Below are 16,764 nucleotides of genomic sequence, written 5' to 3'. Positions count from 1 at the left end.
TTCCTCAAAGGGAAATTCAGTGTTATAAGTCACTGAAAACACGATTTGTAATTTTCAGTCCAAGAGAGTACATGATGAAATTAATTGATAGTCTCCAACTGATCAGAAATGGGTATCTGTATTTCTTTCCGAAGTAAAAGAAACGATTAAAAGCATTACTAGAAGCAGCTTTCTGGCTTTAACTTATACACATGACACTCAGAGCAGATTAAAAAAAAAACCAGAAAAACAAAAAACCCCACCAATTCTCAGGAACAGCCCTGCCAAGCAGTATCGAACCTCATGGAAACCGTTTTAAGCTTTATTTTATACAATATGAACTATAATCTCATGCATTTAATGCAAGTATTCCAGGCCTATTCTAAAGCAAGAACAGCTGCCTACATTTGGTAAGCACGAACTGTCACTTGGCACGTCTAAAAATAGTACTGCTAGCATCCGTGCCTTACATGCAGAACTCATCCAATTACATTTTGCTTTTAAAGCAAGTGCCGTGATAGGTTTATCACTGGGGGTTTTTGTTTGTTTGTTTTTGAAGTATTTTCTTTTTTTCACGGACATTTAACTTAAAACTGAACAACTCATACCGGTTTTTGATGACAAAAACAAGTGGTTTAATATATCTAACCTGATAATCCTCTATTTAATAAAAAACCTGAAGCAAGTAACCCTCTTTTTTTTTTTTTTTTTTTTTTTTTAAGAAAGAGAAATTAAAAGCCTCGACATCTACAAGCGAGTTTAATTCACGTCTATTAAAGAAAACCAAGAAAAAGGGACTAACCCATTTTGGCATCCATCTTGAGTGTGCCTGCATGCACCCAGATCTTGCACAGCTGACTACCCAGAGCCTTTTCACTTCCTGCTAGGGCATTCGGAGGTCGGCAGATATACGCAACTGCCTGCTGCCGAAATCTGGCTGGCCCCCGCCAATGGCTGCCCCTGCCCTAAATCCTTGGAACGCAGCTGCGGAGCGAGAGGTTCGGCTTCACAATGAACAACTGCGCTCTATCCAGTATTTAGAAACAAAACAAAAAAACGGTTTCAGCGCCAAAGAAAGGCTGTTTGTGTGAAAGGAGAAGGGAGATTTAAAAAAAAAAAATGCAAACAGTGTACGATTTACAAATGTTGTATGAGCAGCGGCCATTACACTAGAACCATTCTGTAATCTGAAAGATAAGCAGAAATTCCTTCTATTCTTCAAATAATAGTAATAATAGTGTAGAAGCACAAGTGAGAGCCTCTTCTAGATCAATTTAAGAACAGCCAGCGTTGTACTAACACAGAAATGTAACAGAAGTGTGGAGAACAGGCAGCTTTTAAATGCCTCCGAAGGGCACAGTGACAACTGTCACCACAGCACCATACAGGCTGCTTGAAGAAAATTAACTCTAGGCCAGCAAAAAACAGTACGTGACCACAACTAGGCGAATTGCTGTTAATGCCTGTTCAGCGAGGCATTTCCCAGTTACGCTAAATAAACTTCGTATTTACGCATGACAGCAATCTCCAGGGTTTCCACTGATCTTTTATGCAGCATATCTAGCAGGCAAGATGTGACCCTGCAGTGTCACTTTCAAAGCCGGGTGAAGCCCGGTGTGGGGCAGCCCTGGCTGGAGACAGACCAACCCCAAGGAGAAGCCACCAGCCCATCAAGAGCTCAAAGTCTGCCAAGCACAAAGACCATGAGCAGACCAGGGCGTGACATTTTCAAGATGTCCTGCATCAGAATGACCATTTAAAATCACAGCTGACATCCTAAGCAGGAGCAGTTAGAGGCTGGGCCAAAAAATTCAAGCCTCCTTTTACCATGATCAGACGTGTTGGAAGCCGGTTTGGTCCTTGACTGCCTTGTGGCAAGTCAGCAACAACAAAACAGTCCCGGGCTGGTGAAACTGGGTGGTTATAGCATGACCGCATGCGGTGCCAAGCACGTGGAGCTGACTTCAACCAACAGAGCCTTCCCTGTCCGAGGGACAGACGTTACAACGGAGTGGCACGTCCAGCAGGACTGACAGGCTTGTCTAACTGGATCCCAAGGGTCAGAAAACAAGTCTGCATCACACGCGTTTCAGACTTGGCGCATCTGCCCCACAATCCCTAGCAATAAAAAGTGATACAGATTTCAGAAGTACATGCTAGAATGAAAACAAAGTCCGACACTACCAAATTGTCCCCCCAAAATGCAAACGCTATCTAACAATTACTTATGAGCCACAGCAGCATTTTTCGTTCATTTCTACCTGATCATATACCCATGCATGTGCGCACAACGTACAAACTGGGGAAAAAGCCCTGATTACTCACAATCAAAATTTAAAAAGATCAAGGGCTGCACAAGCCTATGCCACCTTTTCCACCATTTAACTGATCTGAACCAGAATTCAGATAGATTTTCAGCACATTAACAACAACAAAAATCCTGGGATAGCCTGGGAGTATATAGTGTGGCGTTCATCCTACCATTAGCATTATTCAGCCATTAAAACCTGACAATTCATTGAAATAATTAAAAACTAAATAAATAAATGTTACATTTTAGTACCAATTACTCCATGGGGCCCTGTCTTTAGAAGTGCTACAAATAAAGTCATGCCACCCCCAGGGTAAACCTATTTCATCCTGCCCATCTAGATGATCAATACGACAAGTATTAATCAATACCACAGGTTGTAGCACTTTCACTATGCTGGTTCCTCAACTACTATGGCTGTAGCACAAAAACCACACATACCAAAACTAAGTTTAGGATTATATTAATTAGCAAGTAGCGCTTTAGCCGGAAAGTCTAAATATGAACCATACTTTGGCTCTTCTCTGGTTTTAGATTTGATTATGACTTTTTTTTTTTTTTAAAAAAAAAGGTTATTTTTTAGCATGGAAAGAAGCATGTTGCAATATTTGCTTCTATATTTATTTTGGGGCAAGATGGACAGTGTAATCAGTCCCTGAACTTTACCCATCATTTTCCATGCCACTAGAGCCTGACCTAACAAAGGAAGAACACATGAAACAAGGTGCCGTCGTCTCGTTATAAACGAATGCTACCAGAAACCACACTAAACCAGGCTTCGAGAACAGTTGCAAAAGGAGAGGAACCAGACTCTTCTGCTTCCCCAGAAAACCAACTTCTTGCTCTGCTTCCATTTTCTCTACAAGTTAAATTACAATTAAACCTCAAGGCAGTAGGGACTTCCTCGGAGGGAGAAATAAGCACTAAACCAGTTTCCTCCCCCTGAGGGGATGCCACCATGTAAAAACAAAGAGGGGGGAAGAGGAATTAAAACACTGCTTGAAGCAGTTACAGCAGCACAAAATACGCACGTAGGACGGGTTCAGGTTTGCTCTCTTCATTTGATGACAGTTCCATCGCATGCTAGTCAGGACTACATTTGGCAAAGCAGCCAAGTGCACAGACCCCACATGACTGGCCTCCACGCAGCTGCAACAGCACGGCTTGCACCGGTTAGGGTGTTCCCCCCAGGTGTGCCACACAGGCATGCTTGTGATTGGCAATACATTAATTTTAAACCAAGGCAGAGTCCATTTTTCTCAAGGCCTCAAATTCTAGGCCCACAAATGTCTGCTTTCAGTTGCAGTGAGGAACTGACCACCACCAACCCTGCTTGTTGGGTTCTAAAAGAAAACCTGAAAATTGGGCCTTAATACCCAAAGGTAACTTGCCTTTCAGTTTTTACAAACACCTTCTGAGCTCACCCCCTTTTTTTTTTCCCCTAACCCCAAGAATTTCAGGCCTGATATAAGGAGTGCTGAACATTTAAACGAGTTACACATCAAGAACATACCACTAAACACTGCAGAATATTTTTTCCTGGTATTTTACAGCCCTTTAATGAAAGATTAGAACTTTTAGAAACTTGTTTTGAAAAGGCAAACTTTTTTCCCCTGCAGGGTTTTTTTCCTACATATTCAGATTCTGATAGAGCATTCTATGGATTCTAGACAGCTGGGAACTTTGTCCAAGTGGAAAAAACCACAGATTTTTTAACAATAGTTATTGAAAAGAAAAAAAAAGGAAAACTTCACCAGTACAAGTACCACATATGACAGGGCCCTTTAAGAAGATATTTAAGCATCCAGAGATAATTAAAATTTTTTAAAGCTTGTCTTGTTGTTAAAGTTTGAAGATTACGTATTCAAATAAGGCTTAAACTCTTACACACTGAGCACTAATATAATGATCCACAGAGATTTACACTGGTGATCTCCCATTGGTGGTTACAGGAACAAAGGTCAGAACCACACTAATTTAAGGTTAGCTACTTATTTACCTAAAACAATTTGATATTGTGGCTGTAAATTCTGAAAAATCAGACACAGTTTTACCTAGAATCCAACAGAATTATGAAAAATCCTAGGCAAATGTGATTAAGGGTAGACTCCAAACGCGCTATGCCAAACAGAACCCCCCCACCCCACCCTGCTGTAGTCTGCATGCGATTTCTCCTCATAAAATTAAGCTACATGAACTGCAGACACTACAATCTTTCGAGTTAATGGTTAGTACTGTTAAATTATTAATTTCATTAATTAAATTAGGAATTTCACATGAACATCAACTAAATTCGGACTATGCTGGTATTTGTGCAGTGTGTACCAAAACAAGCTGTTCTTTAGTATGCTCTGTAGGACTGAAAAAGATCTGCAGTGTCACACAAGCTATTTCACTTACGTAAATAATTCATTCTTCTGCATTGCTCATATTTACCCATTTTACCCTACGGCTTTTACAATTTTGCATACAATACAAATAGGTCTTACCTCTGCAGATATATTGCACAATCAAACACATGCTACAAACACCATTTGCTAAAAACAACCCGCAGCATCTTTAGCTTTAAAAAAAAAAAAAAAAGAGGAAAAAGGTAAAAGAACAAATACCCTTATCCTTCCAACTGCTCGGCTGACTGTCCATCTCTCCACAAACGATCTACCCTCCAGCTGTGATTATCAATTATGCATACCAAGAGGACAGCTGCAGGAGAAGCAATCTACAGCCCAGGATGGGAAACATGGGCTTCCCCAGCAGCGCCCGCAGTCTGCCGCTGCCGCCGCTGCTGCACTGGTGCTGCAGGCGGCCGGTCAGCTGACGGCGGGGGGCGGGGCGGGGGGGGCGGGCTGACGCAGTGCGAGCTGCGAGCGGGCTGAGCGTGCTCCGGCAACGGGGGGACTGCGCGACCCCCCCCCCGCCGCAGCCGTTGGCTCCTCCCGGGTTCCCCACGGAACCGAGCGGATGCAAGGCAGGGGGCATCGCCGGAACCGAGGGAGCCGGCGAGGCTCGGTGCGGGCTCACAAAGGCCGGGCCGCCCTCAGCGGCTTTTCGGAGCGGAGCTAAAAGTAGTCACCAGGCAAGCTTGTCGAACAATGGTTAAAACACATTTGCGAGCCTCCCAGATATACGTCTTGCCTTCTTTGTTTTGTGGTTGTTTTTTTAAAAAAAAAAAAAAACAAAACAACCCGATGTCTGTCTAGAAGACTAACAGAGACATCTTTGTAACACCTCTCCCTTCAACAAAAAGCTCGAAGGAAAACAGACTAGGACCCTTTCTGTGCCTGTAACAAAAGCAAGAGGCTCACGAAGCACACGAGAAGTCTTTTTGCTGGTGTCTTTAGGCCTTATGAACTGCTCAGCCATATTTATTCACCTTAATGGAGGCTGGAGAAGATCAGTTATCTAGCCTTCTGCCCAACTCCTACAACCAAACAGCTTCCCTTTTTTATTTTACATCAGCATCCTATGTTGTCAGCTGCAGACCTGACAATTAACGTTCCCTTCATTTAAATAAAAACCAAGACCCTGAAAGTTGACACTACTAACATCTGCAAAGCAACATACAGAAAGTACTGTACAGACATGAGACGAGCATAAACCAGAAACTCAAAATCCGAAGGAGAAGAGCTGCAAGAACAATGCTGTCATGCCGTTTTCCATCCCTGCTGAAAAAAATGACTACTCTTCTAGTTTGGAGTCTCTTAAGATCTGGGGCTGACAATAAAATGCTAAAAACTCCCCAGCACCTCTCCAAAGCCTCTTAAAAATTTGATACGCCATTTTCTAAAGAACTAGAAAAGGGCATTCACACATTTCCACAAAAATACTGTGGACTGGCTGCGATGGAGATCCTGATTCAGTCCTTAAATAGACAGTTTTACTTTTCATTAGAACAGATAATCTTACACGGGGGAAGATTACCACAACGTTACCCAAAAGGCCTGCTTATTGCTTCAATTGCTACATAAATTAAAGCCTGCTCTGACGCAAGACCAGTTACATATATTTTTAAGTTATATAAAGGCATACATTTCATTCATAATTTCAACAGGCAAATCAAAACATACTGTAGGAGGGAAGTGGGAAGTACACATTCAAACATCATAGCGCAAGGAAATTTGAAAAGTTGCACCATACAAAACCAGGACAAAACACATCTGAAAATCCACTTGTCTTTGAGCTGAAATTCTTAACATCAACTGGAAACAACCAAAATCTGTTTTTCCCCCCACGTTTGTTTGGACGACTCCATTATCTCCAAATTAGTTAGAAACCTGATGCTTCTAGAAAGTTCTTTCCACTAACTGTCAAATTTCTAGTCATACACAATTAAAGCCTCTTCATTTCTTCTTCATGTTCTTTATATTACATACTTGACTTATGCAACACATTCCTAAACAGACATTTCGCTGTAGCCACCCATGCAGCCACAGTAAATCTGCAGCAGCCAGAACACGGACAAACACGCAGCTGAGCAGTGACGGCAGCTGCATAACCGGTCCCTGTTCTCCCACCTCCAATGAGCCGCTAACTCCCTCCACAGGAGTTTCTCCCTGCCCTCAAGATCTTCCTCTTTACTCTTCACATACTCACTGTTCACCCTTACCGCTCCATGCAAATGATACCTAAAATGAAGTCTGTATCCGTCCATACTCACATCTCTTATTTCAGGCAAGATACACCCATATAACCCTATTCTACATATAAACCGAGTACCAGCACTGTCAACAAACTTCAGTATAAGCTTTATTGTTTCATTAGGGAAATTGCGTGCCTGTTCTTACACCAACATTTAAGCAAAAACTATGCAACTAACAAGCTACTTACAAGATGGTATTATCAAGTCACACAGACAACTAAAATGGATGCAACCAATTCTAAACACATTCTTCTACTGAATGTACCTATGTTCGAAGGGGCGGCATGCTTGCAGAGCGAGTACTTTACTCGCTACACAGTCATTAAATCACACCAAGCAGATAGACCAACAACAGCATTTTTGTACTGAAGAGCGTTCCTGACTTCGCGCAGGAAAGAATTTTGGATGACTACCTAATTCTGCTCTCACCCGAAGCCTCATTCAATGTTGGCTGCCTATGCGTGCTTCTGAGAAAGTTGATAACTTACCATAAATGCTCCATTTTCTCCATAATTCTGCCACTCTGCAAGTAACTTCCCAAAGGCCTTGCTCTGTTAGTTGCCTTAGCTATACAAGCCTTTGCCTCTCAACAGAGGCGACGCAAGAGCTCTAGTGAAACACAGCAGGTCTAGGTCTTGCCTTCAGAAAAATTTCACTCAAGGTTGTGCACTCCCCCATTCCTCCTACTCCTCCTTGATTTGAACAAGCAAATAATCTCAGAATACAGTCAAATGAAATTAAATCATTTTATATTGTATTAAATGATATTTTACAAATAATCTGCTCCTGAAAGAAACTCCAGAGCCATTCCAAGGTATTTTTCCCCAGGGAAAAACAACAAAAACCCAAACCAAACACTTCCCATCTGCTGAATGGCTCTATTTAACTAGCTACAAATATGAAAACTAACAGAAATGAACCAAATCGGTACAGCGCTGGTGTAAGGCAGCATTTCTAACTTCTTTTAAGCTTCACATAGCTGTAATGACCTGGTTTACTGTTACAGAATCACAGGAAGTATTTTATTTCTGCCCCCATGATTCAGGAGTAAAAAGAAAAGCTTTATCATTAGCACTACCCAGGCACCCTCTCAAAGCACATTTCCTGCTTGGACGTCACCTTGGAATTCGCACCCTCAAGAAAATCCAGGAAATGTAAGATATTAGTAATTAGCTGTATTTCTGCAATTCAAGTGCCCTGCAGCATTTATGAAAACAAGAGATCTGTAAACCCCTAAGATTTAATCTGAAATTAATATCTACAGAGCCTGATGTTCAAAACGACCATGAAACAAGGGTATCCTGTGGAACTGACCGCCTTGATAGTAAAGATCTCAAATTTTCAAATATTATTGTAATGCTCAACATGAATATACTGAGAGATTTAAACTGCCAATGCGGTTACATTTTGGTACACAACTTTGTCATGGTCAGAGATTTAAATTTTGGGGGGTTCAACAATATACTTTGATTTTGCAACTCAGTAATATAAAATCCTCCACATCCCAGCAATCCAAAAAAGATTTATGGAAAAGTATGGTTTTCTAGCCTATTTGGGAGAATTAATGATCTCTATCTAAAAGTAAATAAGGGGTTATCAGCGAAGAAAGTCTGTACAACAGAAGGGCTAAGGTCTGCAATACGTATATTTAGTTTTCAACTCGAAGAATATTAAACTAATTTCAACAGCTGAGTTTCTCAAAACCTGGGATGCCCTCCTCCAAAAAGCGCAGTGTGTGCTGGAGTTACACTTCATTTATAAACACTAGATGGCATCAAAGCCCTCCTTTATGAGCACACCTTAAAGCAGGACTCCCTGGGGCACTGTCCTAACATGCACACTCTCCCCCAGCACCAGCCCTGGCAGGAGCTGGAGCTGGAGCTGTGCTGGCTGCGGCACAGGTCAGCAGCATCTGAACAATCAGGAAACATCCACTTTGAAGTCACAGCTTAATATGCAGCATTTTTATGGAGAACAGAAAATGTGTATTTTGAGGTCACCTGAGAGTGAAGCAGCAGGATACAGCACATATTGAGAAATGGAAGGGTGGGAAAAAAAAGAAAAAAAAAATCATTGTATCTATGACAGTAGGAATTGCTGGTGTTGCAGCAGGGTAGTCCCTGCTGAAATTGTTACAAATAGGAGCTTCTTACAAGGAGAGGGGTCTCTTCATAGTTAACTACAAATCTGAATTTGTTTTGGTTTGGGGTTTTTTGTTTATTTTTTAAATCTGTGCAGCTATGAAGTACACAAGGTCCCTGTGGTCTGATACCATTACAAAATAAAATAGGTTACACGAGGGTCTGCCAGGCAGCATTAAACAAACCTCCCTCGCCCCAGGAGGCTGTTCAAAGCTGTACATTTGCTTTATTGGAGTGGTGGAGTTTAAAAAAAATCTGCACCTGTTAGCTCCATGCAGTATACCGGGACTGTTGGAAGTTACTTTCAGGTACACATAGATATGCTGGTATTTAGGTTAGCTTTCAAAAAATAGCACTGTTAAGTAAGCATTCGAGAACCTTAATTTAAGTGCACCCGTAAGGCTGTTCAGATTAATGTTTTAACAAGCATCAGTCATAAAATCATGCCAACTGATTTCCAGAAGTCTTGAGGCACAGCAAAATCTATTTCAGTTCCACTGATGGGAAGACAGAAAAACACACCCCACACAATAAAGGTAGACTCAGAAGGCCAAACACATGCACAGACCACTTCTTGGCCTTGCGATGAATCCCCCCTCCTTTCTGAGAGTGCGGAAGACAACTGTATGTTTTAGTTCTTTGATGCTACTTTGAAATTGTGCTTAAGCACAGTGTGGATATTAAAAGCAGACAACTGATTTTGTTCATAGCTTGTCATTAGACTCTTCGGGCAGGTCTCTGAAGTCCAGTTCTGTATTCTATAATATAGCAGAAGTGAGAAAAAAAGTAAGCAGCACAGACTGTGCAGAAAAATCTAGAAAAAAATGGACCACTTTTTTTAGTTAGCATTCTCATCTATTTAGCTTTAAGTGTTCCTCCGGAGTAAAGCAAAAAAAATAAAAAATCCCTTCCCAAACAACACAGCATGTCAAAAATTAAAATTGCAACTGCTTTACAGAGTGAGCATGACACTGACAGAAAGACTGTAGACAGTTCCCCAGTTTCCACACCCTCAGTCCATCCCTGTGCCTGGCCCAGCTCCCCACTCCTCAGCTAACACCAATGCTGGACAGACGTACACCCTGTTCCAGCACTGTGCCACTAGATGGGAGAACGAAGACACTGTTCAGCTCTCTCCTCTCCTGCTACGGCAAATGTTTCTATGTGCAGCTTCTCTGGCAGTTTCCCATAGACAGAAGAGCAGCAGGTCTGTCCTTCTCAGACCCAAAGTAAGAGTCTTTCTTCCCAAGGCAGTGATTTGCCACCCCCAGACAGCTAGATCCATGCAGTGATTAAAGACACCTCTGCAAAGGCTTCCTGTTAAAAGAACTAACACAGAAAAACTAGTATACAAAGTGTAATGTTTTGTTTGTTTGGTTTTTTTAAAGTAGTCTGATCTCTAAACAATTAACCCCTTGCTTGACATGAAGTATAAGATACACAGCAGCTGTTCTCTAGACAGTACTATCTGCTGGAAGTCTGAGTGCAAGGAGAGAAGTCTTCACAGAACACAAGCACAGTGTTTTAACAGTGCAGGTATCACTGAAATTTCATCACATGGGAAAAGCAAAACTCTCTCCTTTCTGCCTACTTGTATGTATAGATAAGGTGAGACAGGAAGAATGGCAACTATCATGCAAAGTTAAACATAAAAACTACATCTTTTACCTTATTTTCCAAACCCTGTTTCAATTGCACCAACACCCTGACCTTCCCCTCAACATACACCTGTTATTCCCTTCCAAAACACATTTGATGCAGAAGACATACATTAGGAATGTAGTATTTTATGAACTGTAGACTGCAGCTACTGCACAAATATATTACTGCTGAGTCAAACTAACATTTGATTTTCTATTTAGAACAGTCATTGCGCTTTCTGCAGTAGCTGGTTTTTAGCAGGAATGCTTCTGATGCAAGACTTAAGCAGCAGCAGAGTGCTGCAGTATCAAAAAGAAAAGTACTCCTTTAGCCTACAAAGAACTGGAATTTCATGAGGCATTCAGTTTAGAGAACAGAATGCAACACAACAATGGTCTTATCATTCCTTGAACTTTCTGTTACTTAACTACACATTACCAGAAGAAAGATTAACTACACTGAAGTGCAAGCTCCACCTGAAAAGAGAAATGGAAATTAGTATCCCTGCTGTGTATACATCAATTTTAACGTTTGCAGGAGACTTGACTTCTTAATGGCCACTTTCCTAGTAACCTGAATACTAAGCTCCCTCCGGTGCACTATTTATTTTAAACCACTGGCCCTGATCTAACGAAAGCTGCAAGTCACATGAGCAGAGATGCGCAGGTTCTTTTCCAGATTCCAGACACATACAGTAGCAGCAAGGGTATTTTCCTGAGTTTTGTAGTCTGATGTCTGAACTGTGTATGAAAAGAAAGAAACACCTCTTCAAATCATGTACGCACAACAGACTGAAACACCATCCTCAGCTTACTATCGCATATTAAGACCAAGTTTGGAAGGCCACCTAATGCCCAGCCTGTAGACAACCACAGAAGAGCTTGCAGTGAGTAGTGACTTATTTCTGTATCAACAGATCACCAGCAGGATAACTGAAGGAGGAAACTGGAGACAGCGAGTCCATCCCTGATAAACAGAAAAAAGTACTAAAGCAATCAGAATATGAAAAAGGTAAAAGTGCAGGCACTAACATTTTCTGTTACTCTTGGCCTACATAGAGAAGTTTACAGAAAGTGACTTATAAAGATTAAGTCATGACATGCTTAAGTTTAGCTAAAGAATTACACAGATTAGTGAACTGCAAGACAGCATACGCAGATTACCTGAAGATTTATTCAGCTTTGCTGAAAATACAGCAGTAGGTTTTTCCTTTTCTTTAACAGAAGCAGCTTCTCGCTCAGCTTCCTTCTCAAAAGCTTCTGGTTTTACTACACTGACTATCTCTTTTGCAGCAGATAAAGGTGAGGTATCTGTGGCCGGTAAGGACACCGTGGATACTTCAGGCACTTTTCTGTCCACAGCCTCCAAGGACTTTTTCAAGGCATTAGTATCTTCCTCAGCTTTTACTTCTACATTCTTTATAGACAGATCACAGGGTAGCTCTGGACAAGGCAACTGCCTCTTCTCACCTTTGATCACCTTACTGATCTCTTCACTTTCATCTTTGTGCATTACTTCTCTGTCAGTATCTTCTGCCACAAACTCAGGAGCAGTTTTAGGATGAGCTAACATCACAAAGTCTTCTTCCACTGGGACTGGGGAAGACTCCATGGGTGAGAGAGCTTTGTTGTCTCCTGGTTTTGGTTCCACAGCAACAGATACATCAGCTGAATAAGCCACAGCATTTAGCTCTTCCATTTGAAGAGGAATCTTCTCTGCCTTGGCTATTTTTGTAGGTGTTGGCTCAGACGGCAGAGTGGCAACAATTTTGGAAGAGTCCAGTTCAGGTTGGAAAGACTCCAGATAAGGCTTGCTCATGGCAGCTGCTGAATCCACCAGTCGTTCTTCATGTTCATCATCAGGTACAATATTCTCAGTTGATTTACTTTTTAAGATGAGAGATGGATCTTCGCTCACTTTCTCAGTAAAGTCAGGTATCACCTGGCTATTAAACACGTCAGATTTTCCAAACTGCGGAGACAGTTTTTCAACAAGTTCTTTGTGTTCAGGCGCATCCTGAGAAATGCATTCTGTTATCGGTGTCTTTGAATAACCTGTAAAGGATGGAGAAGCAGATTCACCAGAAACCTTTGTTTCCTTAATTAAGTCACAGGCAATAGATATATATGGAGTCTCTGTATCTTCAGGACTGGTGCTACTCTCATGATCAGGTTTTTTAAATGCTAATGCCTCTTTTGCTTCTTGGGCCTGTGTCAGTGGTACATTCACTGCCTCTTGGTATAAGGGAGTTTCAGCCTCTTCTTTTACATTCTCATAGTTAGCAGTAGGAATAAATGTTTCTAATGGGGAAGCTTCGAGCTGCACAGCAGATGCTTCCGCACCGGCAGTCCCAGTGCTTAGTGGGGCTTCCATAACAATATCTGGCAATATTGGTGATGGAGCAGCTTCCGACCCTTCAAATGAGGGGCAGAGTTGTGTCACGGGTTTCAGAGTCTCTTGTACTGACTCGGAGGTTTGAACTAAATCAATCTTTGTTTCATAAGCAAGTTTTGTACATGCCACATCATGCATTTCACTTTCGTATGCTTCTTGCACTAGATCAGGAGTAAGACCTTCAGGCATATTTGCTGCAGTGTCAGACGGCACTGTTGATACACTCTCTGTTTTAGCATAGTCAGCTTCCTGGCCTTCCTGCTTGCCAACTGCTCGAGTGCTAAAATCACCTTGTTCTGTGCTCATCTGAGCTTTCATTTCTGCAATTTTTTTCTCATCATCGGTTCTATTTTCTGAAGTGCCTTCCTCTAGCGGAGAAAGAGATTTGACTTTGTTACCATCAGGACTTATAGAGGATTCAAATTTAGTACAAGTGATGTAAGTCTGTGAAGGTTCTTTTACAGCTTCTGGGGTACTTGGGAAAGAGCGATCTTCAGTGCTGCCTTCACTCTCTCTTTCGTAATCCTTCTGCACATTCAGCTTATCTACATCAGATTTCTCATCTAAACTGCTTTCTAGTTTGGCATCTATCTTACTTCCAACATCCTCTGTCATGCTGCTCAGTCCGTGACTAGCACCTTTTACTTCCCATATCGGTTCAAATGGCTTGAAGTCTGCATATTCTTCCCTCCTGAGCGAGTCGTCTTTCAATGCCCGTTTTTCACCATGATCACCACCTCTGTATTTGTTATAAAAGAGGTCTTCTTCGTTTTTCTCAAACGAATCTTGAGGAGTTTCTGGAGAGATTTTCAGCTGCTCTGCAGGCATTTTCTCCAGATTACGTAATTCTTTAGGGCCCTCTAGCTGTGTTTCTTCTTTAGCTTGAGATAAAATGGCTGCTTCTGCTTTAGCAAATGGGGGTTCCGAGTATTTAATTTCTGCAATGTCTTTTTCATTTCCCTCTGCAAGAAATGGATTTTTTGCATTTTCCATAGTTTCTTTATAAACCTCACTTGCATTTTCTTTGTAAATGCCTCTTGCAGGTAATCCATCTGAGAGTGTATCAAAGGCTGCGTGCTCTTTAAAGGGATCAGCTGAGATAGGAGAGAAGGAGGGAAGAGAAGGAGCAGTATCAAGCGGGACTGCAGTAAAATCCTCTTGACCAAGCGACTTAGTGCTACCTGGCTGCTCCTGCAAGTCCATAACCTTTTCTGTGACCGTGGACAGAAAGGAAAGTTAGAGAATGCAAGTGCTCTTAAAGTCAATGCAAACTTTCATGACAGGTTCACATGATGTTAGTTATTAAGAGGTTCTTCCAAGTTCTAGCATAAATACTATTAGCCATTCAAACAAAGTATCAGTTAAAGTCTGCTAGTCTATTTCACCTCTTCTAGCAGAGAAGTATGCAAGAGGCTAGAGAAGCAGCAACTTTATGCAGCACAAAGATCACAGTAAAGCTGAAGATGCCAGACAAGTACAGAGCATCCAAGTACAGCAGGCAATATTAAACAAAGTGAGAAAGGGAGGGTGGGGTGGCAAGGTGAGACAGACAGAGGGTATGTGTGTATGCTTGTGCATAAACATATGCACAAACGTGCATGCCAGTAAGAAGTCTTTTTTGACACTTTTTTAATGGGAATTTGGTGGACAGCGTAGCTAACAAAACTCACTAAGTAAATACTACAGGTACAAATTTTACTTATATAAAATACTGCAGAAGGTTACTACGGATTAAATCTTTCTGCTAAATCAGTAAAGCAACTACACTTTGATGTGTTAACCTGTTAATAGTATCAACTTCTTTCCTACATCAAGGGTCCAAGAATTCACAGATAGCTATAGCTTGTTTATAAAACAGTTCACCGTGCAAAGAAATGAATGTGTATTAAGATCTTGAACAGATCAACTGAAAAGTCAAAACTGAAAAATGTGGTAAAGGCTATTCTTGGACCCGTGCTGACTTTTAGTAAAGGCAGACTAATTGGAAAGGGTTAATGAGATCAGATCAGAAATGCAGGATGTATTCAGACAAAGGTGAGCAGAAAGAACTTGCCTGCAGAGGAGTGCATCAGAGGCGCAGATGTAGCAGGAAGAGCAAAAAGGGTCTCATCTGAAAAACAAACAAACAACCTCAGCAGAAATAAAAGCTAAGTTGAAGAGGGGAGAAAGCACGCAAGTAGTCAGTTCCCAGTAAATCAAACAGATCCATAGCCAGTATCTACACCCACAGAGAACCACAGAACAAGACACAAGCCAGGTAATTTGGGAGAGACAAAGCTCGGATTTCTCCATTCACAATGGCATCTTTACCGAGGCAGTAACGGAGGGATCTCTACCCTCCATGCCAGCAACCAGTATCAGGTAAGATACACCACAGCAGCTACTCTTTATTTTTATTCTCCAAACCTCCACACTACTGAGCAGTTAGTGTCTCTAGTGCCAGAAAAAACACCTGCCATTGACAATGACACGCTGTCCTTAATCAGCAAACTTTGTCAGAGGGCCTCCTAACCCCAACTAACTTGTGTGAGAACAGCAGCGATAAAGAGACTCAAGCAAAAATTGTGAAAAGTTAAAATGACTAAAGTAAGCTTTGAAACTGCCCACAAACAGAGCACTGATCAGGCAGGCTGATACTGATCAAACTGATAACAGTAAATGACTGTACCATTTGCTTTATCTTTACGTCTTGACTATTTTTGTTGTGTTATAATGCAGACAAGCTTCCAAAGGAAGGCATTATTTTAAAAGCCTTCCTTGGCATTATCCAAGGAGCATATTTTGCTTTGCTGAATTTGTTTTAACCCTAATATTTCACAGGACAGTCGCAGCTCTCCCATTTCCACTCAAAGAACTAAGGAAATATAAGGAAGGACACGCTCCTCCTAAGCTAAGGAAGTCACCTTCCTTCACTTATGCACGATTGTGAGAAGCCAGACAATCCCAGAGTTTCATATTGCACATTATCTGAAGTAAAAGCATACAACTATGACATTTTACTAAGGTGCATGAAGCATTTCATGAAAAACCACTGTAGAAGCAGCAATAGCAGCCACCACTAGGAACCAGGCAAATCAAAACCAGTCCCTTCTCTGGATTTCTGTGTCAACAGCAGTATTTTTCCCAGGCCTGTTGGCATTACCTTAATGTAAAAATAGTAACATTTAGGTAAATATATTTCATTCTGAAGAGTGCATGAAGTTTAAATTAAGGCTGTTAAAGAATATTTGCAATTTACATCAATTGTATTAGCAGACTGCAAAATTATATTAAAGCATTTCAATTAGCTTTTGAATTTCCAGTACAGACATCAACAATCTTTAGTTTTGCTGTTTGCCTGGACAAAATCAAGTACTGAAAGAGTTAAGAACTTAACTTTTTTTAATTAAAAGCAAAGAAAAATGGAAGCAATCAATTTTAAAAGATGGAAGGCAAAAAGTGAGAAATATGGTAGACCCAGCAGTGCATACATAATAATCCAGTAAAGCAAGGCATTAAGGTAATTTTTGTTTTGGCATTAAACCATGACTTTCTGCAAAAGGAATGCCACTTCAAGATACTCGTGACCCATCTGGCTTACTCAAGTTAATCCTACCAGCAGTTTTCAAAAAATCAAGTCTCCTCACAACCTACATTTACTGTCGCAGTACAGTTGGTTG

The 16,764-nt window shown here is 41.2% G+C and overlaps 1 protein-coding gene across 3 annotated transcripts in view; it reads right to left on the bottom strand.

Annotated features, from left to right (window-relative positions):
* The window catches only part of RTN4 (reticulon 4), a 29,843-nt gene extending 15,527 nt beyond the window's left edge, over positions 1–14,316 (bottom strand). Inside the window, exons 1-2 of one of the 3 annotated variants that reach the window (XM_010574870.1) lie at positions 4,900–5,100; positions 782–1,005 (exon numbers count right to left, since the gene is read on the bottom strand). In XM_010574870.1, the coding sequence (XP_010573172.1) occupies positions 782–797 (16 nt within the window). In that variant the 5' untranslated portion in view covers positions 798–1,005; positions 4,900–5,100. Of the gene's footprint in view, positions 1–781; positions 1,006–4,899; positions 5,109–11,874 lie in introns of those variants that run through there. The other 2 variants (XM_010574868.1, XM_010574869.1) reach the window with 2 other exon arrangements.
* Between the last annotated feature and the right edge of the window lie 2,448 nt (positions 14,317–16,764).

The sequence above is a fragment of the Haliaeetus leucocephalus genome, unplaced genomic scaffold, assembly GCF_000737465.1.
Source record: "Haliaeetus leucocephalus isolate CR32 unplaced genomic scaffold, Haliaeetus_leucocephalus-4.0 Scaffold450, whole genome shotgun sequence".
Lineage (NCBI taxonomy): Eukaryota > Metazoa > Chordata > Aves > Accipitriformes > Accipitridae > Haliaeetus > Haliaeetus leucocephalus.
Note: the sequence above shows the minus strand (reverse complement) of the source record. Positions and strands in the feature narration are given on the sequence as shown.